Source organism: Lissotriton vulgaris, chromosome 7 (genome assembly GCF_964263255.1).
Source record: "Lissotriton vulgaris chromosome 7, aLisVul1.2, whole genome shotgun sequence".
Taxonomy (NCBI): Eukaryota; Metazoa; Chordata; class Amphibia; order Caudata; family Salamandridae; genus Lissotriton; species Lissotriton vulgaris.
In genome coordinates, this window is record NC_141695.1 from 848,125,457 (window position 1) to 848,150,199 (window position 24,743).

At 45.0% G+C, this 24,743-nt stretch overlaps 1 protein-coding gene across 1 annotated transcript in view; it reads left to right on the plus strand.

Annotated features, from left to right (window-relative positions):
* Positions 1 to 24,515, plus strand: part of LOC147702547 (matrix metalloproteinase-21-like) — a 183,383-nt gene extending 158,868 nt beyond the window's left edge. Inside the window, exon 8 of the mRNA XM_086931212.1 lies at positions 22,622 to 24,515. Coding sequence (XP_086787338.1) covers positions 22,622 to 22,927 — 306 coding nt within the window. The 3' untranslated portion in view covers positions 22,928 to 24,515. The remainder of the gene's footprint in view (positions 1 to 22,621) is intronic.
* The last annotated feature ends 228 nt before the right edge of the window (positions 24,516 to 24,743 follow it).

Genomic DNA, 24,743 nt, shown 5'->3' on the forward strand with positions numbered 1-24,743 from the left:
GCTGTATTGCCAGTCGTTCTCTCCAATTGATACGCCCAGTGTCCTTTCCCATCTACTTTGTGCTGCTTCGGGCTTCACAGCCTGCTCATCCTGTGGATAGTCGTGTTACCAAATTCTTTCGGGTGGGAGCCGTTAATAATATTTGTAATACATTCAATTGCTCAGGCTCAGCCGGAAAGGCACTGTACAATGACCTTACCGCTGTGCGCAACCTTAAATATGCAAAGTTTTTCAGGAGGAGTTGATGTGCACATAGAGAGGGGTCCGTCCATTTAATGAATGTATTAAGGGGAAACAGTTGACCCATGGAGGTTAGTCCCATGTCCGTTAGCAACGCTTGCATATTTTTTTCTTGAGTCACGGTAAGGTTGGGGTGTCCTGCCGTGGGCAGCGCACACGCGTATATCAGTAATTTGTGTGCCTTGTGTGCCACACTCTCAAGGTACACTTGGCCGTGTGTATCTTGTCTCCTGGCGTATAGTGAATTGGGTCAGCTAACATTGCAGTCACTGGAATGGGGGAAATGCTATCTTTTTCCACAGCAATGTGAGGTATGTATGCGTGTCCGAAACCGCCCAAGTGATATGGTTGTGTAAGCACTTTCCAACTGGTCCTAGTCTGTTTACCAGCCCATGCCAGTCTTTGTAGGACAGAGCGCAGTTTATCAAAGAAGGTCTTGTTTAGCCATAGTGGTATGTTCCAGAACAGATACAGGAACCTAGGCAATATTATCATTTTCTGAAGGGATATCCTGTCCGCCATTGTGAAGGGCATTTTTATCCACCTTTCCACCTGGTCCTCTAGTCTTGTCATTGCCTTTCCATAGTTCTCCCTGATAACTATCTCTGCATCTCTATGAATCCAGATCCCTAGTTACTTAACCGAGTCAGTACGCCATTTCAAGGGGAATTCTAGATCGGGTTCCAATGTGACTTCGGTAAGTGGTATCACAACAGATTCATCCCAGTTTATGCGGAGGCCAGCGTCATTTTCCTATTTAACATATTATCTAATAAGCGGGTTTAGGGTACAATCCAGATGCGTGGTGTATAGAACCATGTCATCCGCGTACAATGCTATTCCAAATGGCCTGAGGTCAAATTGTAAACCCATGGCGGAATGTTTCTGGCAGATTTTACAGGCCAGCGACTCAAGGATTATAGCAAAAAGCATTGGTGACAGTGAGCATCCCTGTCTAGTACCTGGTGTAATCGCTATGGGATTAGATGTGGAGCCATTTATCCTCTCGTGCTTTTGGTGCTGAATACAGTAGAGAAATCAACTTTAAGAAGGGTTCAGCGAATACCATCTTACATAGAGTGACAAACATAAAGTCCCACTCCACGGAGTCAAATGCCTCAGCGGCGTCCAAGAGGGCTGCGGCTGCTGGCACATCCGGGTCTAAGTGGTAGTAGAGTGAGAAGATGGTGCAAAGGTTGTGGGTAGTAGACCGTGTTGGCATGAAGCCCGCTTGGTCCGGTAGCACTAGTTTACAAAGTAGTGGCTGTATTATATACGCAATTATTTTAGCATCAATATTTATCAGGGACAAGGGCCTATATGATTCGCACTATAGGGGATCTTTACCCGGTTTCGGGATTGCTATCAGGAGAGTCTCGCTTAGTGTGGCCGGTAACGCGCCTTTTTCGTATGCTTCTTCAAGCATTTCTGCGAAGTGTGGGACTAGTATATCTCTGTATTCATTGTAGAACTCTCCCGGAAGTCCATCAAGTCTGGGAGTTTTATTATAGGGGAGAGAGTTAAATGCATCTACTATTTCATCTTTAGAGACGGGGAGGCAGAAGTACTTTCTATGGGCGTCTGACAACCATGCCATCTCTATGTCATCCAGATATTCCCCTATGTCTGAGGTGGAGGCCGTATACAATTGAGTGTAATATGCGGTGAAGCATTACAATATGGCTGGGGTGTCATATTCTGGATTGTGCTGTTCATCCTGGATCTGCGTGATATACACCGTGGTATGAGTAGGTCTGCTTTTATAGGACAGTGCTCTACCAGGCCTGCCCCCCTCCCCATAATTTCGATCTGTGTGTTTGTGTGAAATGTATTTAACCTCATCGTCTGAAAATGTGTTATATTTATCAATGTGTTACCTAATTTCAGCTAGTATCGTGTCACTTTGGGTTTCCACAAAGTCGCGCTCCGATCCGATAATGTCAGCCTCAATTTTCTCCAGCTGCCTCTGTATATCTTTCAGTATGCCTGCTTGTGCACTTATACAATGTCCCCGTATGGTGACTTTAAATGCCTCCCAAAGGGTCCTTGTACTCTGGACCGAGCCGGTGTTTTGTTCAAAGAAGGTTAGTATGGCCTGGTGGAGCTCCTCTCGGAATACCTGGTCTTGTAATGCTGTCTGTCTTAGTCTCCATGTGAACTGTCTCGGAGTGTGCGTCGGAATTTCTAATTGGATTCGGACCGGTGCATGGTCAGACAATGTCTTGGGTAAGTACCACCTCAGTAGCCCTCGTGCATACATCTTGCGTTACCAACCAGTAATCTAGTCTGAGCCAAGTAAGGTGTGTTGATGAGAAGCACGTCCCTTCCCTCCTGTCTGGGTGTCTCTGTCTCCATATGTCCACTAAGTCCCAGTCCGCCATCCCTTCCCATACGACCTTAGCCGAATGTTTACCATATCTATCTAGTCCTGTTGATCTGTCCAGTATAGGGTCTAAACAAGTATTAAAATTGCCTCCCCAGAGGATAGTGCCAGGTTGGAGATCATTCAATTGCGCCCAGATTCAAGCATAAAAAGAGGGATCATCGGTGTTTGGACTGTATTAATTTACTATGGTTAACACCATGCCCCCATAATTTCCCTGCAATATCACATAGCGCCCCTGATCATCACACACAGACTTTATATGCGTGAATGGTACTGTACGCTTCACCCATATCAGGACGCCCCTAGCATAGGAGTAGGACGATGTCAGTCTGAAGGAAGCCCACTTCGCTCCGATTTGTTGTTCTCTAATTTCAGTGAAATGTGTTTCCTGCAAGCAAGCCACGTCTATTTTGTGTCTATCTAAGTACGCCGGCACCTTACGTATTTTCTGTGGGTTATGTAGGCCCCTCATGTTCCAGGAAAGGAGCGCCAGTGGTCTTCGTTGTTTTAGGGTGTCAGCCATTTGTTGTTCCGTCGTCATTTGTCCTGTATATGTGTCTATGGTGTCTGATAGTGTCCGTCATGAGTCCTTTTGCCATTGCGCCGCTGGTCAGAGTTTTCTGATTACCCCTTACCCCCCTCCCACTCCATTGCCCACAATCTAGTGGAGACACACTCATGAATTACAACCAACATATCCCACAAGAAAAAATAAAAAGAAAGAAGAAATTAAACAATGGGTGCAGTTCTCGCGCAGGTGCCAGAACTGCCCCCCGTTACTTGCCCCCTAGGCCACATGGGACAACGCCCTTCCATGCATAACGTCACTTCAACATCTAACATCAGTACTATTCAGTATATAGGGGAACCGTTAAGACAGCGGCGAACGCCAGCCCGTTTTGTACAATGCACACTGCCCTTGCTATATATTTAAATCAAAATAAAACTACAATGTGTTCATAGTGTCTGTCAACTTATCTGAAGATGCATATCGAGGGTCTTTCTATATTCGAATCCCTTTTGTCCATTGCCTTCTGGAGGAGAGCGCTCTCCAGCGCATGTAGTCAATTCGCACCAGCGTCCAATAGGTGTGTTAAGTACAGGTCATTCAACATCAGACATTGTGGACTGTTCCCTGTGTTCTCCTCTCGGCGATCCCCTCCGTGAGCCCAACTGACCTTTTTGCTGTAGAAACTTCTGTACTTCTGACGATTCACTAAAAACATGTGTTTTACCGTCGATGGTGATGTTGAGTCTGGCCGGATATAGCATGGCGTATGGAATGTTCAGATCCCTCAGTTTCTGCTTTGCAGTGGTAAATTTCTTCCTCACTTCTTGCACTGAAGAGGTAAAGTACGGGTATAGGGATATGTCCATTCCTTCGTGAGATAGCTTTCCCAGTTCTCTGGATTTTCACAGTGCCGCGTCATGGTCCCTGTAGTTCAGGATCTTGGCAATGATCGGTCGCGGTCTGGATCCAGTAGGTGGCTTCGGCGCTAACGATCTAAGGGCTCTTTCAACAATAAACACTTCCGAGAAGGTATCTCTTCCCAGAATGGATATCAACAGCCTCTCGACGTATTGTTCCATTGGGCCCTTGTTTGTCGTTTCCGAAACTCCCATCAAGCGGATGTTACTCCTCCTCGACCGGGCTTCTAAATCTTCAGTCTTTGCCCTCATCTGCCTCTCCATCTTCGTCTGTTTTGCTTCCAGTTGCACCTGGGAATCTTCTGCTTCTGATATTCTCCGCTCCGCCATATCAATCCGTTCTCTGTGTTTATCAAGTCGTTTGAACATCCTGTCCACCCTGTACGTCAGGGAGTCTATCTTCCTTTCGATATTGGACAGTGTAGCTTGGATTGTAGTAAACATGGATTGTATGTCATCATTTGTTATCCCCCCTGTAGCTCCCGGCGTATTTTGTGACACAGATTGTTCATCAGCACTTTGTTCTTGCTGTTTTGTAGCCTGGTCAAAGTTTATTTTTAGTTGGTTTGCGGTCCCTCTTCCCCATATTTCAATGATAGAGTGTAACTGACCTGTAGCCTCGACTAGGGCAGTGCCCCGGAGTATTCGGCACCTCGGGTCAGAGCACACCCGCAGGGCAGCATCTCAGATGGCCACTATGCCGTATCCACCGTCTCAACTCTACTTGAGTTCCTTTAGTGTTTCGCCACAGTGCCTCCAGGTCACGTTTACAAGCAATCTTCTAAAGTCTTCTCCGGGGAGCTGCGCTGCTTGCCTGGTCGCCATATTATTCCCTCGGTTTTTCCTCAGTCACTACCAATGTGTTTGACCAGTGAGCCCCCAGTGCAACCCCGGGTGTGCGTTCTCTGTGGCCGCTTATGAGTGCACTATGCAGGTACTTGAGTGCTTCTGTCCCGAGACACTACCTCAGACTATGCAGTTTCCAGCACATGGAAGTGTAAGGGGAGAGCATGTACTTCAGCTGCTGGTTGCCTTGCTTTTTATGGGGTGTACTCGCAGTGGGCTCTTCCGATTGCCCCAGGAAGTTCCAGATGGTGTGTGGGCTCATCGGCAGTTGGAATTCCACCTGGTTGGTTCGCCACCTCTAGCGTCTCGTAGTGAAACCTTTTGGCTTTTAAATCCCAAATTAAGGCTTCACACCACACCGGTATGCCCACAGGGGAGGCCCAGACTCCTCCGACACCCCGCTTTGTTGTATCGGCACTCACGTGTTTCCCGGATAGTAACCGCTTCTCCTCCCTGTACGTGCCCCCAGGGATTACACACTTTGGCCCCTGGTGCGTCGCCACCTATGATCTGGTCTGCAGGGACTCAGTGCCGGTGCCGTGGGGGGCTAGCATCTACTAATCGGGAGCCAGTTGTGAGCTCGGCCCGCATCCAGCAAACCTCCGTTCTAACCCTCCTGGCGTGCTGTAAGTTTCCCCCGCAGTTCACCTCACCAGCACTCACCGATCGGGATGGTTTACTCTGCCACCCGAGGTCGTGGGCTCCGTCAAGTGTGCCGGGGCTTCAGTGTGCAAGTCAGCTGGGCCCGCCTAACTCGACCAGCCGTGCAGCGTGTTCTACGTCTCGGGGTGGTCTCGCACTGTGGCCCGTGGATTCACTTTCGCTTTTGCCTCCAAGGCCTCAGTTGTCCGCTCTCTGGTTCGGGGCTCCAGATCAGCTGTAGGAGTTCTTAATAGCACTTCACTAGGTCTGCTATCACCTCTCCCGGCTCCCTTTTCTTTTTCAGATGTCTCAGATCAAAGAGAAGGATGGTTCTAAAGGATAATTTGGGCGTTCGCGAGAAGCTCACTTCGTAAATGGCCATCTCGCTCTTCAGCTAGCTCCGCCCCCTTTTATTTCCCTTTTACATGCCCAGTTCCCCCAAGTATCGGACCCTTAACTCATCCCTGTCTACCCAACAATATTGCTCTTCTTTGCGCCTTCCCTTAAATACCATTGGCTACTCAAAGAACACCCCTGCTATCAATTCTCACTGTTATCTTTCCGCAGGCATTCTATCAAAAGTCTGTCTGCTCACTTCTTCCCATCACCTCTTTTCGTCACTCTTTTTCCATTTATTACTCCACCCTTAAAATGCCCTTTCCTCCACTCTTGTCAACTCTCACAAACCTACTCCTTAACCCTAGCTCAAACACATCCTTTCTTTAACCGTTTTTTTTCTCTATCTACTCATATCATCCCTCCCCACCACATGTCCCCTAGCATCGCCTTTTGCTACGTTTGCCCGTCACCACACCATCCTTTTCCATACTTTATCTGCTAACTCTTCACTCTTCCCAACCTCTGCCCTCCTCACGTTTCATTCTCTGCTGATAGGCCCACCAACCCTTCTCTGCTATCATCTGCCTTGCTCATACTTAATTGACCCCATCATCCTCCCCATGGCTTCATTCTCATCCATCCTCATCAACCTTATCTTATAGCAGATTACCCGACTGATACACCAAAACAACTTCACTCCCCCAATGCCTCTTCAAACCATTGGCACACAAGGTCTCAGCTGTGATCACATCCTGTGTTATCTCATTCCCTACCAACAATCTCAAAGCATTGTACTGAGCTCCCAGGGAAGATCATATACATGTAACTGTCGAGAAAATAGGAGAAACAGCCAAAGAAGGTGCTTAATAAGAGAGCCCACAACAGCGACCACCAAATAAAATCAAGGAATTAAGATGCTTTGGAATCGCACATATTCTGCAAGCAGGTACTCAGTATAACAAAACAGAGACATAGACAGAGATCCCCAAGAGAACATGGGGCACAGGTCGGTGTAGATCAGCATGATAGCATTGCTCTAAGCAAATCACAGCTAAGGAGAGCAGACTAATATCAGAATAACTTAAAAACTCTCAGCAGTGCAATCATCTGCTTTCTGTCCACACACAGTCTCAAAATAACTAGGAAAGTATAAAGATACCCTACACAGTTCAAGGTCGATGAGGACACAAGCAGGCGGACCAACCAACATTGCTGAAATGGTTTAGGCGTAGAGTCAAACTACCCCTCTCTCTACGATGCACTCCAGATAGACATTCCTAAAAGACTTCACACAGCAGGTTGCAACTAACCGTCCTTATTTGGAATACATTTTCAAGAAAAACTCAAAATTACTCTCACTTTATTGGAAGTGGTATTCCCACAGGATACTTACCACGGATGGCACTCTTGGGGCTAATCCACAACCGCAGGCACATATATCTGCAAATAAAAGTATCAAGGGGCCGTGCAACTAGTGAATGTGCATTATATAAAAATTGTGCTACTTTACATTGCATTAACTTTGTGCCCAGCCACTTCATCCCATCATTGGGCCAAGCCTGTTAAACACTGTGACTAACTGTCACATCTGTGCCCCCCGAGGCAGAGTCAAAGACGTGACTTGCGCCGTGGACAGACAAGAAGTCCATATGAGGTCATGAGAATAAATGTTCCCTCCAGATTGTGTCTCGCAGCCATAGTTGTCACTAACTAACCAAACCTTTATTAGATACTTGCAGTTGCCTGCAGTTTCTAATTTCATGCAGGTAGTGCAAGTGACTATCGCACCAAAATCTCTATGACATCACAGATAAAGGGCTATCTTAAGATCTCCGGTTGGGAAAGTGCCGGGCCCTGACGGCATCCCCATTGATTTATATAGACATAACCCTACTTTTTGGGCCCAAATGCGCAACACCTATTGGGCTCACCGGGCTTCAGCCCCCCCCCCCTCATTTCTGTCAGCCCAGGCTGAGACAGCTTCGCGGGCTGGCGACGTCTAATTGCAGTCGCACCCAAGTACTTCACAGGTCTTTAAAAGACCGTGTACTTGCAAATGAGGCTTTTGTTGTGTTTTCATCCCTTTTTACATCCACTCTGGTTACGGCTGGAAGAATTACCCCCCAAATCTTTTTCAGCCCCCCCCACCCCCAAATGTGGCTCTAGTTGCCCGCCTGCCCTTCACTGATATCAGTATTACGGACAGGAATTAAGGGATCCCTGATGAAATCATGGCAGGAAGCAATAATTGCGCCCATTTTTAGGTCGAGGACCTAAAGGCTGCGCTTGCGCAGTCTCCGGTCGGAGATTTAATGTATTTGAGTACAGGGCTCGAACCCGCCTCTTTCCTCCATCTCGCCTCCATTGGCTGGCTTCCTAAATGGAGGCCAGCCATTGGAGGAGAGAGGCGTCACTCCAAACAAGCCCCGTCTCTTTCGGATTCGGGGACGTGTTTTTGGCGTTCTTTCCACCTGTGACGTCATCCGTCACTCAGAACGCCAAAACACGCCCCCGAATCCGAAATTTGCGGAGCTTTGCGGCCGCCATTTCTTTTTTGGCTCCTGGTTCGCGTGTCCTCTCTGCGCCCAGAGTCCGCCGGGAGGTAGGAGGCACCTCGATAGCAAGCAGTGATAAACACCTCTCGCGATCCTATATTGCGAGTCATTTTGGCATTTATGTCACGTTCTCTTTTAATGCCCCACTTTGTGTTGTAGTTGCTCCACTTGTTAGACTGCGTAGTCCGTTTTCGACACGCATCACTTTTCGGGCACAGTCCTATTTCTTTACCCACGAGCACCCATGCATGTTTTCATCAAAACCGGATGCCGGTTCCGGAGCGTGGACCGCAGGACGGCGTTCTCCCCGAACTAACGTTTGGATACGCGTTATATGGCGCATTTACACAGTTTTGAATAAGCTGGTGAGTGGTAATTTCTCTTTCTTTGGAAAGTATACACGCTCGCATAAGCTGTTGCCAAAAGCCGCAAGTTAGTGTTCATAAACGGCAGCTTCGCATACGTCTGTCCCACTCTCCGTTTCTACTAAAACACCAGCCTCTCTCGATCTTTTCCCTCTGTTTTTAGGGCTTGCCTATTAATATCCCGCAGGGATATAATAGGCTAGCCCTATTGGGGTGAAACCAAGAGCTCAAACCATCGGGCGGATTTCTAACAGTTCACGTGAAATCACGTGACCACAAGCACGCGCATTTGCCCACATCAAAGCCTCAGCCTCCTTCCCACAGGCTTCCCCAGCGCGCTCCTGCCTCCAAGAGCTTCAAAGCTTCTAAGCTTCCCCGCCCACTGCTTCACACTTCACGGCTGCCAGGCCGTGAGATCCATTCCATTAATACCATTGGAAAAGCCCAGCCATCTGCAGTTCCTTGTAGCTTGTTGTCTGTAAGTTAATGTATGTTAAAACGTAACACAATCAGCACTCACGTTTATTTTACTATTAAAGGCAACTTCCCACATCAACGTCTGTTTAGCCTTTCCACTTTACTATCACATCATGTGTGGCGTTTTATATAGCGCTAACTAGACTCCAATGTATCGGAGCACTAGTTACGTTACATACACACGCATTCATTTTTGGTAGGCACAGGGGATATTAAGGGATTTTCCCAAAATCACGCAAGCTTGGGCATCCCTGCCGAGACTGACTCGAACCCAGTTCCCCAGCTCCTAGGTCAGTCGCCCTAGCCGTTAGGCCACAATCTCTCCACATTGTTCCTTTGTTTACTATCTTAGCTATTCAAGTTTCCGGCGTGCCCTTTAAACTATATATGCGAAAAGGAGAACAAGGGAAACCCTACTCACAGCGGAACCAGGGTAATACATTTATCCAGAAAACAATGGTTCCTGTGGCATATTACTTGTACAATACTTATTCAGTACAAAAGCTCAATGGCAATTCAATTACCAGAGGGAGGGTGGCAAAGAGAGAAACACACTTGCACCAGTTTATAACAATTTCAAAACTATATCTTCAGTTCAAGCATTTTTCAGCATAATCTGAGCACGGAAACTAAACACTAATACCCAGCAGCCAACCAAGAGCTAAACAGAAGCAAAATGTATCCCCCATCTCTCCTCTCATACTGCCAGGGGCCTGGTGAATGCTTTAGTAATATGCACAAGCAATTACTGCCACAGCTTTATTACAAATGTCAGAAAAAGATGTTAATATTTCACCTCTGTTCTTGTTTTATGCTGTTTTAGTTTGACATAAATACCAGTTCACATGAAACTGCAACTGCATTTCCAGTTGCACCATCATTACCACTGCAAGAGTGAATCCCTTCAAACAAAGAACAGTTTGTGATTTTTTTGCACAGATATTACATTATATATCACTTTGGCATTTCACATAATGGGGAATCAATTATTGCTATGATACTGGAGAGGCTTTGTGGTTGAGCACATTGCACACACATTAATATGGTATGCATTTCTTATCAACATTGACTCAACAATCTTATGATTTTTTCCAACTAAATGTGAAAATCTAGCAACAAGTATCATCTACACTCTTCAAGGGCATGCAGTGGTGCTGCTTCTTTCTGAGTAACACGTTTTCGAGTGTATTTCAAGGGAATGTCTGACATAATATCGACAGACAGAATATCGATATGCAAAAATATCGGAGCAAAAATATCGACAGCAAAACTATCGGAATCCTATCTTCATTAAGGTAAGTACAAAAATATCGAAAAAATAATATCGAAGTACAAAAATATCGGAATCAAAAATATAGTTTTTTTAAATGTATTAATAATAATGTAAAAATAAATTTAAAATACATATAATTTTACAACTATTAAATAAAAATATTAAAACAAAATTAAAACTAATACATATACATTTAAAATAAATAAAACACTTAATAATTTAAAGTAATATTAATTTTTTTCATGTAATTTATTTGATTTAATGTAATTTTTTTTGTTTTTACCCTGTACGCCTGTACCCCAAACCCAAAACTGACCCTGAACCCTAAAAATATCCCTGTACCCCAAAAACCCAAAACTGACCCTGAAACCTAAAAATACCCCTTTACCAAAAAAACTGAAAACTGACCCTTATCCCTAAAAATACCCCTTTACCCAAAAACTGAAAACTGACCCTGAACCCTAAAAATACCCCTTTACCCAAAAACTGAAAACTGACCCTAAACCCTAAAAATACCCCTTTACCCAAAAACTGATAACTGACCCTGAACCCTAAAAATACCCCTTTACCCAAAAACTGAAAACTGACCCTGAACCCTAAAAATACCCCTTTACCCAAAAACTGAAAACTGACCCAGAACCCTAAAAATACCCCTTTACCCAAAAACTGAAAACTGACCCTGAACCCTAAAAATACCCCTTTACCCAAAAACTGAAAACTGACCCTGAACCCTAAAAATACCCCTTTACCCATAAACTGAAAACTGGCCCTGAACCCTAAAAATACCCCTTTACCCAAAAACTGAAAACTGACCCAGAACCCTAAAAATACCCCTTTACCCAAAAACTGAAAACTGACCCTGAACCCTAAAAATACTCCTTTACCCCAAATTAATTAATATTATTTAATTACCAATTAATTATTAATTAACAATAACAATAAAGTAAATATATTAGCACATGTGCTGTAATTAATTTAATTTAATAATTAATATTATTTTTCCCAATTAATTAATTAAGATTAACAATAAATTATATATAAAAAAACATTACTATAATTAATGTAATTAAATATTTAATATTAATTAATTACCAACTAATTAATAATTATAAATATGTCAAAAATTATATTAATTAATTAACTAATTAATAGAAATTAATTACCAATTAATTATTAATTAAAATATGTACAAACATATATCAATTAATTAATTATTATTAAATTACTTCCCACCCTATTCCCCTATAAACCCATAACCCGCTACAGAACATATTTATCAATTAATCAATTAATTAAAAATAATTAAAAATTATTTCTCAATTAATTAATTAATAATTCCTACTAATTAATAATTAATTTAACATAATTAAATTACTTCCCACCCTATTCCCCTATAAACCCACAACCCGCTACAGTAGTAAAAGACAATATTTAATTAAATTACATTAAAAATAAATAATAAAACATAATAAATACAATATAATATACACTAAATGTATTTAAAAATTGATATTAGTAACATCAAAGTTATTAATTTCTATATAATTGACATCGATACTTACAACTTCGATATTACTGATATCATACCAATATCGATATTAAGGCTGTCGATATTACTTACCTTCGATATTTTGTCCCATCGATATTTAAACTTCGATATTTTTGTATATCGATATTTAAAAATCGATATTTTGTCTGTGTACCATTTCGAGGATATGTGTCTTTTATTGAAGCATCTCCTCTACTCGCCACTCTCCCTTTCCATTTACTCCCAAAGCCTTCCATTGCCCCATATTACCTCTCCTCACACCACAGCACCACTCAACACCACAGCACCCCTCAACACCACAGCACCCCTCAACACAACAGCACCACTCAACACCACAGCACCACTCAACACCACAGCACCATTCAACACCACAGCAACACTCAACGCCACAGCACCACTCAGCGCCACAGAACCACTCAGCGCCACTGAATGTCACAGCACCCCACAATGCCACAGCACCCCTCAACGCCACAGCACCCCTCAACGCCACAGCACCGCTCAACACCACAGCACCTCTCAACACCACAGCACCCCTCAACACCACAGCACCCCTCAACACCACAGCACCCCTCAACACCAAAGCACCACTCAACACCACATGCACGACTCAACACCAAAGCACCACTCAACGCCACAGCACCAATCAGCGCCACAGAATCACTCAGCGCCACTGAATGCCACAGCACCCCACAACACCACAGCACCACTCAACGCCACAGCACCACTCAACACCACAGCACCACTCAACACCACAGCACCACTCAACACCTCAGCACCACTGAATGCCACAGCATCACTCAGCACCACTGAAGGCCACAGCATCACTCAGTACCACTGAACGCCACAGCATCACTCTGTGCAACCATTCAACAACTGGTTCTAATATGTTCTCTCAATGTTTCAAACTTTATTAAAAATGTCACAAAAAGAGGTTAATATTTCACTTCTGTTCTTGGATTTTCATCCGAAATAAAATACACTGAACATAATCTTCCCAAAAGTTATTTACAAAAGTTTAAGCTATTGCTATTATATATTACAATAACTTTTATTTGAGTATTAAGTATTTTAAAAAATAAAACCCATTGTTATTTGTAATATTAATACATCTAAGTCATGTAAATTACAAATGCTATAGGTTTCACGTTTGCAAAAGTAAAAACTATTGGCATTGTAAATGACAAAGCTATTAATTTGGCTATTTTAAAAACCAACACATAAATACAAAATTTGTCATTTACAATACTAATACCTCTAACTTTCCTACTGCGAGACCTATTGCATTGCAAATGCTTGTTTCTCTAGCTGTATTATCCCTCTCTCTCCCTTACTGTCTCATTCCATTCCTCTTATCCTGTCTCTCTCGCCTGGTTCTGTTTTTTTTTTTGCTTCCCCTTCTCTCGCCCAGGCCACGCGCCTCTTTTCCGTGCCTCTCCTTTACCCTCCTTCCTCTCCTATCTTATCTTTCTCCCACAGTGTCTCTCTCTCCGCTCGTGTTTCTTTCTTTCGTTTCTCTGCCCCTCCTGCGCCTCCACCCCTTTCTTCCTCCCGGTCAGCATCCGCCCCCAGCCCCTGTCTTTTTCTCTCCCTTCTCTCTCATCACATTCCTCTATCAGAAGCAGCCCTGGGAACGTCTGTGTGAAACTAGAGGAGAGAAGAGTACTGCGGGACCCAGATTGTGTTTATAGAGTTGCTGTGTCCGCTGGTAGCAATCTCCGTTGCCACCTGCGTCACCTTCCTCTTCCCCTCCATCTTCACCTCCCTCCCCCTCCTGGGTGTACTTGAAGCACACACTTACGGATAGCAGGGCCTTCCCCACCCCGTGCAGGCACAAGCACTGGGTTGGGGCTGCGTGGATGTCCTGGTGCAGTGATCATAGGGCGCCACCACCATAGCCCCCCACTGCATTCATTGGACACAGGGAGGGGCCTGGTGCAGCTCTCCAGGGGAATGTCAGCGCCGGGAAGCCCGAGCTGTGCAGCTGAGCGCTTTACAAAACGGATTAGCATCTTTGCTAGAGACGTGCTAATTCCCTCATTTCTGAGTCCGGCGATGATGGTCTTGGTTTGTTTGCTTTTTTTGTCAGATTTTCGAACACAGGGAGTTGGCTCATCGAGGAGGCTGCCAGTTTAATTAAGCTGAGTGAGCGCCGGTAGGTGTGCCAGTCCAACTACACAGCGCACTTTAGAGGCAGTCCACGCAACCTGCACTTTAATGGGGTTCCTGCACCCTGGCTCTTGGGGCGCAGCTGCCCATTGCCCTCCATGGAACGGTGTCAGTGCGCAACAACACTTTCTTTTATTATAACAACACCTTGATGTCGAGCACCGAGCCGCACTTGGAATGTGCGGGATTCTTCATGCATCTCCCCACCTATATGACTCACAGGCGACCCCCCCCTGCCCTCCTCCCCCTTTTACCACCCCGTGCTCCACCCACGCATTTGCAACCCTCCACCAATTCGAAAGCTGAGCTTGCAGGAGATTTATTTATTGTGCAAAGCATCAAATATTGTCTTCCAGTCATGTCATAGTACTTTGTTTTTTTTTCATATAGAAGAAAGGGGCGAGGACGCCGCTGTGTCTAGAGTAATGCATATTTTAATTGTTTAAAGATCCGTCAACTAGTATTACCTGAACCTGAAAGTGCTGCATAAATAAATGAGATGACTTAGCGAGTAAAATTCTGGCCACTGGGATATGCTGTGCTATTTATGCCACAAGGCCCAATCCTGGCAAGGCAGACTCAGCTTCTATCCCTCTGATTTGGGCAACCGAGTACCATTAAATTTAGTAACAGTAACAGATATTTAAATACAAATTATTATTATCCTCATTATTACAGCTTAAAGCAATTCGGAACACTTTAGAAATGTAACTATTAACAAACCGTCCCTATATTGACAGTCATTTTCACTATAAATTCCTCACATTTTTTTTCAATAGTGAAATTAAATTTAAAGTCTCCTGTAATATGCAATACTGTGACGTTCTGACATTGCAAAGTGGAAGTAAGTTCACTGATTCTGCTTGGATATGCCCACTTTTCTCTTACAGATTCTGCTTTTAGGCCATGCTATTCTATGGTTACAGTATTCATCTAGGGCCCTTTAAAAAAAAAACTTTTAATTTAACATAATTGGGCATTTTAATACCGAGCTAGCACAATGTTGCCATTAAACACTCAGCAGTGCCTCTCACCACTACATCCTGAAAAAAACTATGCGTTGTCACCGGAAACCTAAAGTTAAAAAAAGACAGCATATGGCATTGTGAATTGTTAAGAAAGAACTAACAAATCGTGTATTTAAAACTTAGGATTGGATTGAAGTAGAGTCTGGGGGTGTTTGAATTTTAATTACCAAAAGGCAGTTGCGGTTTAGAGCTGCCTACGGGCTAGGGCTTGGATCGGACTGTTCCCTGCTTGTGCCTCTGTTCCCTGCTTGTGATCTGGTTTTTCGTGCCTCTGTTCCCTAGGACGTTACTGAGCAGAGAGCTGTGTGTGTGGCTGTGTGTGTGGCTCTGTGTGCGTGGCTCTGTGTGTTTGGCTCTGTGTGTGTGGCTCTGTGTGTGTGGCTCTGTGTGTGTGTGGCTCTGTGTGTGTGCGGCTCTGTGTGTGTGTGGCTCTGTGTGTGTGTGGCTCTGTGTGTGTGTGGCTCTGTGTGTGTGTGGCTCTCTGTGTGTGTGGCTCTGTTTGTGTGTGTGGCTCTGTGTGTTATGTGTGTGGCTCTGTGTGTGTGTGGCTCTGTGTGTTTGTAGCTCTGTGTGTGCGTGGCTCTGTGTGTGTGTGGCTCTGTGTGTGTGGCTCTGTGTGTGTGTGTGGCTCTGTGTGTGTGTGTGTGTGTGTGTGGCTATGTGGCTGTGTGTGTGTGTGTGTGGCTCTGTGTGTGTGTGTGTGTGGCTCTGTGTGTGTGTGTGGGTGTGGCTCTCTGTGTGTGTGCGGTTGTGGCTCTGTGTGTGTGTGTGTGTGTGTGTGGCTCTCTGTGTGTGTGTGTGTGTGTGGCTTAGTGTGTGTGGCTCTGTGTGTGTGGGTGTGGCTCGGTGTGTGTGGCTCTGTGTCCACGAATACTCTCTAATGCTCACCCTTTGCCATTGTGAATGACAATACCATTTATTTATGTAAAAAAAAAAAGAATAAAAATGTCATGAGCAATGCCAATAGCTCTACCTTTAATAATGCCGAGACCATTGCATTGTAAATGCTTGTTAAAAAAGTGGACAGGAATCTCCCAGCTTCCTGAAGCCCTGTTTAGTTGTTGGATGCATCTTTACGATTTGTGGGCGAGTCATTCTTGAGAAGTTGGAAGACTCAGGTGAGGCTAATTCCTCTTTTTTTACCTGTCCAATATGGTTTCCAAACAGGTCTGGTAACGGTGGAACAATCTTTAAATCTATTCCTAATGATGAGTAAATATTTCAAAACCAGGAGACATTCGATACATATGGCCATCATGGACCTCTCCTGTGCTTTTGACCTGGTGAACAGGACAAAACTTTGAGACCTGATGGAAAAGGCAGTAATTGACTGGTTCCCCTGTTAGACCTGATCAAGCGATTGCACTGGGACACCACTATTAAAGTGCGCTTCAATCAAAATGGAGATTGCACTATGGCGATCCGGTCAACCTGTAGTGTAAGGAAGGGAGGCATTTTAGCTCCCTTTTTAATTTTTATTTGATATTAATGCCCTGGACTCAGTGCTTGTCAAAACCGGAAAAGACCTCCTTAAGGTTGGACCTCGCCTAGTTGTCGTCCTTTTATACACCGATGATGCGATTTTAATAGCATGCACAGCAAACGGCCTCCAGATCCTGCTTGATTCTTTAAATTGTTGTATGGATAACCATGACCTAAAGTTGAATAATCAAAAATCATATATTATGACCTGCGGACCCAAGAACATATGTTACAGATTTTGTTATTGGGGAATTCCAACTGGCATGGTCACCAATTTTAATTACTTGGGCATTTTATTAGAGGCTAACATGGGACAATCTACTTACCCAAAGAGTACAGAAGCTTGCAGGGACAGTTTTGGGATTTGCAGGGAAATTGGGACATAAGCCATCAAACAGCTGATTCCGTTGTACAAAAGAAAATGTCTCCCAATGGGGATATATGGGGCAGGAGTTTGGGGTTATGTCAACTTAAGGTGCCTTCAAACACAAGAAAACATTTTTCTATGTAGGTTTTTACCTGTTCCCAAAACTACTGAAAGTCATATTATACATGCAGAACTGAGAATTCCCTACTTGGAGGACATGGACAAAATAGCTCCCCTGCTTTTGAGGATTAAAATATGGTCCTCTCCCGAGGGTGGTATTTCTCATCTGGTCCTGGAGGACTGTATGAGGTTACACAACATGACCCAAATTTCCTGGCTTTCTTAAGCAGGCCTTTCAAGACATTGGCAGGCCTGATTATTTTAATTCACCTCCCAGTATTCACCTTAATACCAAGGGCTAAGTAAAGTCATGATTTTACCAGTCCTGTGGGGAAGCTAGATGGGCCAGATTGTGTACCATGGATTTTGTCCTGTGATACTTACCGATTTCGACCACCGATTTGAGTCTTACTTATCATGAATTGCACACCAGAGTTAAGATTTTACCGTATACATTTGAGGCTATGCACTTTGCACTTTTTAGTTGTGTTTCCGTTAATAGGTTGCTTGTCTTCCTCCCTGCCCTGTTGTCAATGTGATTCGTATTCATTACAATCAACTATTCATTTTATGCTTTTTTGTAAATTGTATGATACCCCAAGAATACACTTCCTGCATCCAATTTGTATCTCACAAAGATGGCTTTCAATTTTTAAATTGCCTGGGCTTGAGGATATAAATCACCATGGTATACAAGTAACCATTTTTAAACTAGTGGGGTTTGCTGCGTCAGAATAAAACGGTAAAGCAAGCAAAGCCCTGCTACACAATTATAATTTTTTGTGGTTGGTTAGGGGTCTGTTTATGTGTTTTTTGCACACAACAATTTGGTGTCAGTGTTGATACGTTTGTCACTATTTGTGTTTTTCACCACTATTCTCACGTCCGCACTACTACTCTATCTAGTGCACGTTTGTTTTTTCACATAGAGTGGCCAATGATGAGAAGTGGGTATACCGGCAATTGTTAACCGGGAACCGCCTCAGGTTGTTCTACCGTGAGGTACTCTCTCTATTTTTCACACCTTTTCCTGGGTGAATTTTATGTGGTCCTGTGTAATTTTATATTGAATAAATACGCATCTTGAACTAAGGACTTATGTTATTAGACATATCCTGGGGAGTAATACTGATAAGCAGTCCAAGCAGTCCCCATCTTTTTGGTCCTTTATATGGATGCAGTTGCATTTAGGTGAGGCTCCAATTGTTTGAATACTGTTTGAGTGGGGGGCTGCCTTACCTAGTCTCCTCCCCCTCTACCCCTTGAGATTGTTCTTTCAATTTTTAAAAACAACAGTTGATGGACAGAATGCTGAGCAATGTCATACATTCAGCCCCAGTACAATGATCTGGGCCTAAATCCATCGTTTTTTTGCTCACCAAGCCACCCCAGTTCAGACATGGCCATATGCAACAGAAAGCCCTATTCAGCCTGCATGGTTTGATTCTCAAAATCCCTGTAACTACTAGGGCCACACCTCTTATTGGCTCACCAAGACGAGTTTAGTCACTGTTGTGTTACAGGTCAGACCATACCTTAAAAAATTGATAATAGCTGTGTACAGATTCACCCACATAGAAAAAATATGTGAGAAAGCAAGGAAAGTACCTCACGGACGTGACACCCGAGGGGGCTCCTGGTTTGTTAATCACCGGTATACCCACTTATCATCATTGGTTACTTTCCTTGCTGAGAGGATGAAACGTGTGCAGAGGAGATGTGCACAAGTGAGAATAGATAAAGACAAACAAGGAGTGTACAGATACACTGCCTAGTAGGACAGAAAAAAGTGCTTAGAAAAGAATAACAAGTACCTACACCCAACAACCAACAAATATAAAACAAGTGAGGTTTGGCTGGCTGAGTCAATTTTATTCTGATGCTGCCAAACTCCACCATTAAAAAATGGTTAAGTCAATACCATTGATTTTTATAACTGGACCGACATGTTTCATTGCCTTGTCATTGGCAACTTCGTCAGGGCACACAGTTGGGTCTCTATTCTCAATCCTCCGTTTTTTGTCGTGAGGACCTTATGCTCGACTGTGGTGGTCATACCATCAGGCATCAAAAGACAACGTGTCGGAAGCGCCGGAGGGACTCGGCAGCGGTTACTCACATCTAGGAGTTTCCACGACGGACACGTGATCTTCGACAGGAGTATTTTTACGAGAATGGGGGGCTCGTAGAATATCCGAGGGATGGGATCGATGTTCAAAAAGCACCATATATACTCCTACCTTAGGCGCAGAGATGTACACATTGCGTTTCTTCAGGCGACACATTTGAACAAGGAGGCTGGAAAGTTAAGGAGGAGGTGGTGGGGCCAGATATTTGTGACGACCTGCTCAGCCTTTGCCAGGGTGGTGCTGATCTGAGGTTTAGAGGGCACCTGGTAACTGCAGCACAGGGCAGATAGGGAAATTCCTTATTTTCGCCGGTCCATACTAGACTGGACACATTTCTTTGCTCTTCAACCCTTAATGGCCTAGTCTCGCACACGGAATATCTAGGGGAGACACTATCAGATCATAGCCCACTGCTTCTAGTGCTCCAGCCATTGGGTCGCTGCCCTACGATTCCCACTTGGAAGTGAAACCCAGCGCTGCTTGCTGATGTCCCCCTTCGGGCTTCCCTGTCCCCGCTCACTGAGATGTACTTCCCTGCTAATGCCGGCACCGCCTCTTCAGCGCAGGTAGAGTGGGAGACGTTCAAGGTGGTGGTGAGGGGCCATTGCCTGGCCCAGTCATGTGGGGCACCAAGGAATTGAATAAGGAACTCTCTGATTTGGAAGGGACTATTCGTAGATAGGATAACTTGCAAAGTACGGACGACTCAGCCCGGGCATCCTTGCAAGAGGCGCAGACCCAATACAATGATGTGTTGAGTGGATTACGGTGCTATAGTTACAAAGACTACCTGGACAGGGTGCAGAGGGAGGAGGGGAGGGTGGGTCGATTGCTAGCACGACTTATATGATCTGAGTCAGCGGGAATGCCTGTCACATGTCTGGACACGGGTGAGGTGGTGCATGACCCTGGGGCCATTAATGACTTCTTTCTCCGCTACTATGAATAGTTGTATAGCTCCCGACAATGGCCCCCCTGTCGGATTTACAGCACTTCTTATCCCCCCTGCACCTCCGTACATTGGAGGAGGAGGATAGGGAGGCCCTCGGTGGCCCCATCTCTGTTCACGAGGCCAAGGCGTCGATAGCGGCATTGGTGCCCGGTAGGCTTCCTGGGCGAACGGCCTGCCGGTGAGTTCAACCAGCGATTCACCGATATACTGTCCCCGTGTCTGGTGACTTTATTATATGGAAGCGTTTGAGAGAGGGGGAGGTTTGCCAGATACCACCCAGTCGGCTCTTGTGATACCGCTCCCCCAATCCAAGCAGCCCAAAGTGGAAGTTAGGGACTACCGTCCCCTCTCCATGCTCAACCTGTATTTCAAGGTTCTGAGTAAGGTGGTGGCAGGTAGGCTCCTCCCCCATATGAAGGCCCTGAACCACCCAGACCAGAAGGGTTCATCCCCTCACGTAGTACCTCATACAATTTTCGCAGAATTTACTCAGTGCTTTACCACAAAGGAGCACCCGCGCTCCAGCAGGCGGCGGTGTTGTCGGGGGACCTGGAAAAGGCATTCAACAGTGTCCTGGGAATACCTCTTCGAGGTGATGCGCAGTTTGGGTCTGGGAGATGAATAGGGGCGATGGGTGTAACTCCTATACGCCGCGCCTACAGCGAGAGTCAAGACGGGACGAACCATATCTCGAACATACAGGATCTCTGCAGGGATTCCCCCAGTCTCCGCTCCTTTTTGCACTGGCTGTGGAACCTCATGCTGAGCCGTTTCGCTTGGGCGGAAGCAAGCTGGGATTAATGCTGGGCGGGTGGCAGCACCTCATTTCATTATACGCAGACGATCTACTGCTGTATCTGTATGGGGTGGCGGAAGCTCTGCGAATTCTGGGCGACTTCGCTCTTCTCTTGGGCCTTCAGGTTAACAAAACCAAGACCTTCCTGTTCCCTATAGCAGGGCCCCTGCCTAGACCAGAGGCGTTGCCGGACGACACACTCTGGGCGCAGCGCACCTCTAAATATTTGGGCATTAATATTTTTCATGACCTAGAAGATCTGTGGGACGAGAACCTGGGTCGAGTGTTGCTCTCCCTTCGTTCCTGTGTCCAGTTCTGGTGCACATTGCAACTGCCCATCAGGGCCAGGTTCACACTGTCCAAATTGGTTATGCTGCCCCGGCTGTTGTACTTTTCATAAACCTACCGGTCTTGATGCAGAGGAGCTGGTTCCAACCCTTGCATTCACTCCTGCGGCAACTGGTCTGGGGGGATGGGCACCCACGACAGTCCCTACAGACCCTGCAGCGCCCTATGTCAGTGGGAGGACTTGGGGCAGCTAATTTCGAATATTACATGATGGCGGCCCAGATACAATGGTTAACGCAGTGGGTGGAAGGAGTGAATGAGGAGGCCCCTGATACCTCTGCTCTCAAGATGTTTCACAATACATTCTCCACAGTGTGAAGATGAATGGCTGCACGCACACCACTCCTCTGCATGAATGGTTTAGTTTCTTATTATTTCTTTTTTGGTTCTTTTCTGTGCTCTTTTTTTCCTTAGATTGGCTGCACTTTACTGTTTCAATTCTCCTTTATTCCTTGTATCGACTTATCTGCCTGAATATAGTGTTTGGAAGATAAAAGTATTTCTCATTATAGACCTGTATTATAGTTGACTGGTTGTAATGATACATCACTACAGCTTTTCGAATTCGAACATTCAACAAAGGACCCAACGAGGGTATGAACTGGAAAAGTCTTCTTTTTCTGCAAGGGTATAAACTAAAGTGTGACTCCTGCTCTAGTAAGTACAGCTGCCACCCATCTAAGGTTGGTGCTAAAGGCAGGGGAGTTCAATATTGCAGGCTTACGTTTACAGGTTTACAGTTTACAGATTAGGGCAAAGGCAATGTGAGCACCTTTGGGCTATTGTTACTCCATATTTAGCTTCTTGATCCAGGTTCCACTGACCGGTTGGTCTTCCTTCAGGTGTCCCGAGTAGACCCCATTCGGCCCACTACCAGCACCTTATCTTTAGACACATTGCAGCCCTCCTGCTTTAGGACAGTATTCAGGCGCTCTTGAGGTTGCTGAGAAAGACAAAGCTGCCAACGTGCAGCAAGGCTGGTTTGACCCTTTATCATACTCAATGAGCTCATTGGGGACCGTATCTCCTTCTGAATTCCTATCAACACAAAGAATTAATGTATGAAGCTGTCTTACCCCTTTGCATGAGTTAGCGGCACTGATTACCTTCTCTGCATACTTCTATCATTCCAGGTGACAGCATTCAACGTGGAGCTCAATCATCAAGTACAGAGTTTCCCGAAGAGCATTGTTGAAGTGTTCCCAGCAGTGGATCCCGAGGACCATCCACAGGGAAATCTTGATGCGGTGTACTTCTCCTACAGCTTCAAGGCCACCTTCTTCATCAAAGGCAACTTCTATTGGAAAATGGTGAATGACCGGGACCGACGGGCCAATGGCTCATTGCCCACCAAAGGGCTTCTGCCCCGCAGCAAAATCAGCAGCCGCTGGTTCGATATCTGTGATGTCCATCCCAGCATGCTGCACCGGCCCGCCTAAGCCAATAGCCCTTCCGCTTGACCAGTGCATAGACAGGGATACTAGGCCAAATGAGACAAAGGAGTGTGCATAATACCTACCATAACTCATGCAAGGGATATATGGTGATGGACAATCCAAGACACTGCCCGGTCTCTGTGACAGAGATCCCATAACCAATATAATTAGACAACTATAAACCACTCTTAACAAGCACAGTGACTGCTCTGAGATGTCTTAATCCACATAAGAGCCTTATTTATACCCAAAGAACTTGTGACATCCTCGGTAGCCTCCGAAAATACATTTTTGAGATGTCATACTAAGAGGTAGCTGTGAAAGAGTGTTCCCTTGTGGAGTCAGAGACAGTGCAGTGAAACTGGAAAATTAAAATCAAACCAGTGGTCTGCACTTCGTGCTTCAATGTCACAGAGAGCTCACTGGGGTGGGAGAGGGGTGTGTATGTGTCCGTGCACACGTGTGTTTTATGTTATAGACAGATAACACATCAGCAAAACATCAACCCTTCTGTGACATAAGTTCATTAATCTTTTCTTTACAATACTCGTAAATAGCTCCACACTGCAGTATAAGCTATAACAAAATGAATGTTGCACTCTGTACCAGACAGATCAAGCACACCCTAATTGTCATGTGGAGTGTGTCAGACAGCACATCTCTTGCTACAGGACAAGATGTGAGCTATACTTATTGGTCTGGAAATACCTATATCGAAGATACCTGTGCAAAGCTCTCATCATGCGGTGTGGGCTCAGTGGGTCCTTTGACAATACAGCTGTATTGCACTGCACTGTATTTCATTGTATGAGCCAAGTAGTCCACACACTTATTGCAGACTTTTTGACAGCACATATGTAACATGTGTGTGCCTACTGTGTTTTCGACAGTACATGCATACCTGCATGTTTTCTTTGCTGTGTCAATATTACACATATAGTGATTGTAGCCTCTAGTGTGTTTTGACAAAACACATGTATGGCATGGGTCTACTACTGTGTTTATGACAATATAGGTACACTGCATGTGCCTGCTGTTTTGTTTTTGTCATTACATTTACACTGCCTGTATCTCTAAGCGTGTTTTGACAGTAGGTGCACATTGCAGTTGCTGCACTTGTCTTTTATGTGTTTTTACAGCATATATTTACTACATGTCCTTTAATTTTTCTAGAAAGGAAACTTAAGATGCTTTAGTGTCCACTTGAAGTGTTTTAATGTACACACTGCAGCATGTGTTCTTTGCTGCATTTTCTTTTAACGGTGTATGCATACTACTGATGCCACCGTCTGATTTGAATGTGCACGCGGGCCCGAGTTCCATAAAGTAGTTCGGGAACGTGCCTATACAGTACTTAACCCGTACTTTGGTCAAAAGAGCTTTTTTTCCATTGGATGTCACCTAGTATGTTTTTTCTTTACAATATTTGCTTATTGAATGCGTTCGCCAGTGTGACATGTCTCTGTAGTAATATGCCGTCTGGCGCGTTTTCCGCCAGTGCAGTCTATGCTGCATGTGTCTTCTAGTGTACATTTTAGAATAAAAGTATGCCTCTTTCATGTTGTGTGAGGTAAGGCATACCGTTATGCTATGTGCTATGTAGTGTATTGTTTTTGCTGTGTAGCTAGCATGTGTGCTGGAACTGCTCTAGTTCTGCCCCTTGGACAATAGTCCCACTTGGTACTCCTACATCTGGTGCAGATTTAGCCCAGTCACACAGGTTGGCATATCCTCCCCAAGGCCTGCCTACTCCCGAGTTCAGCTGATGGATTGGAGGTGCTTCTCTACCCCTTTTACTCATCTGCTTAACTCCTCTCTC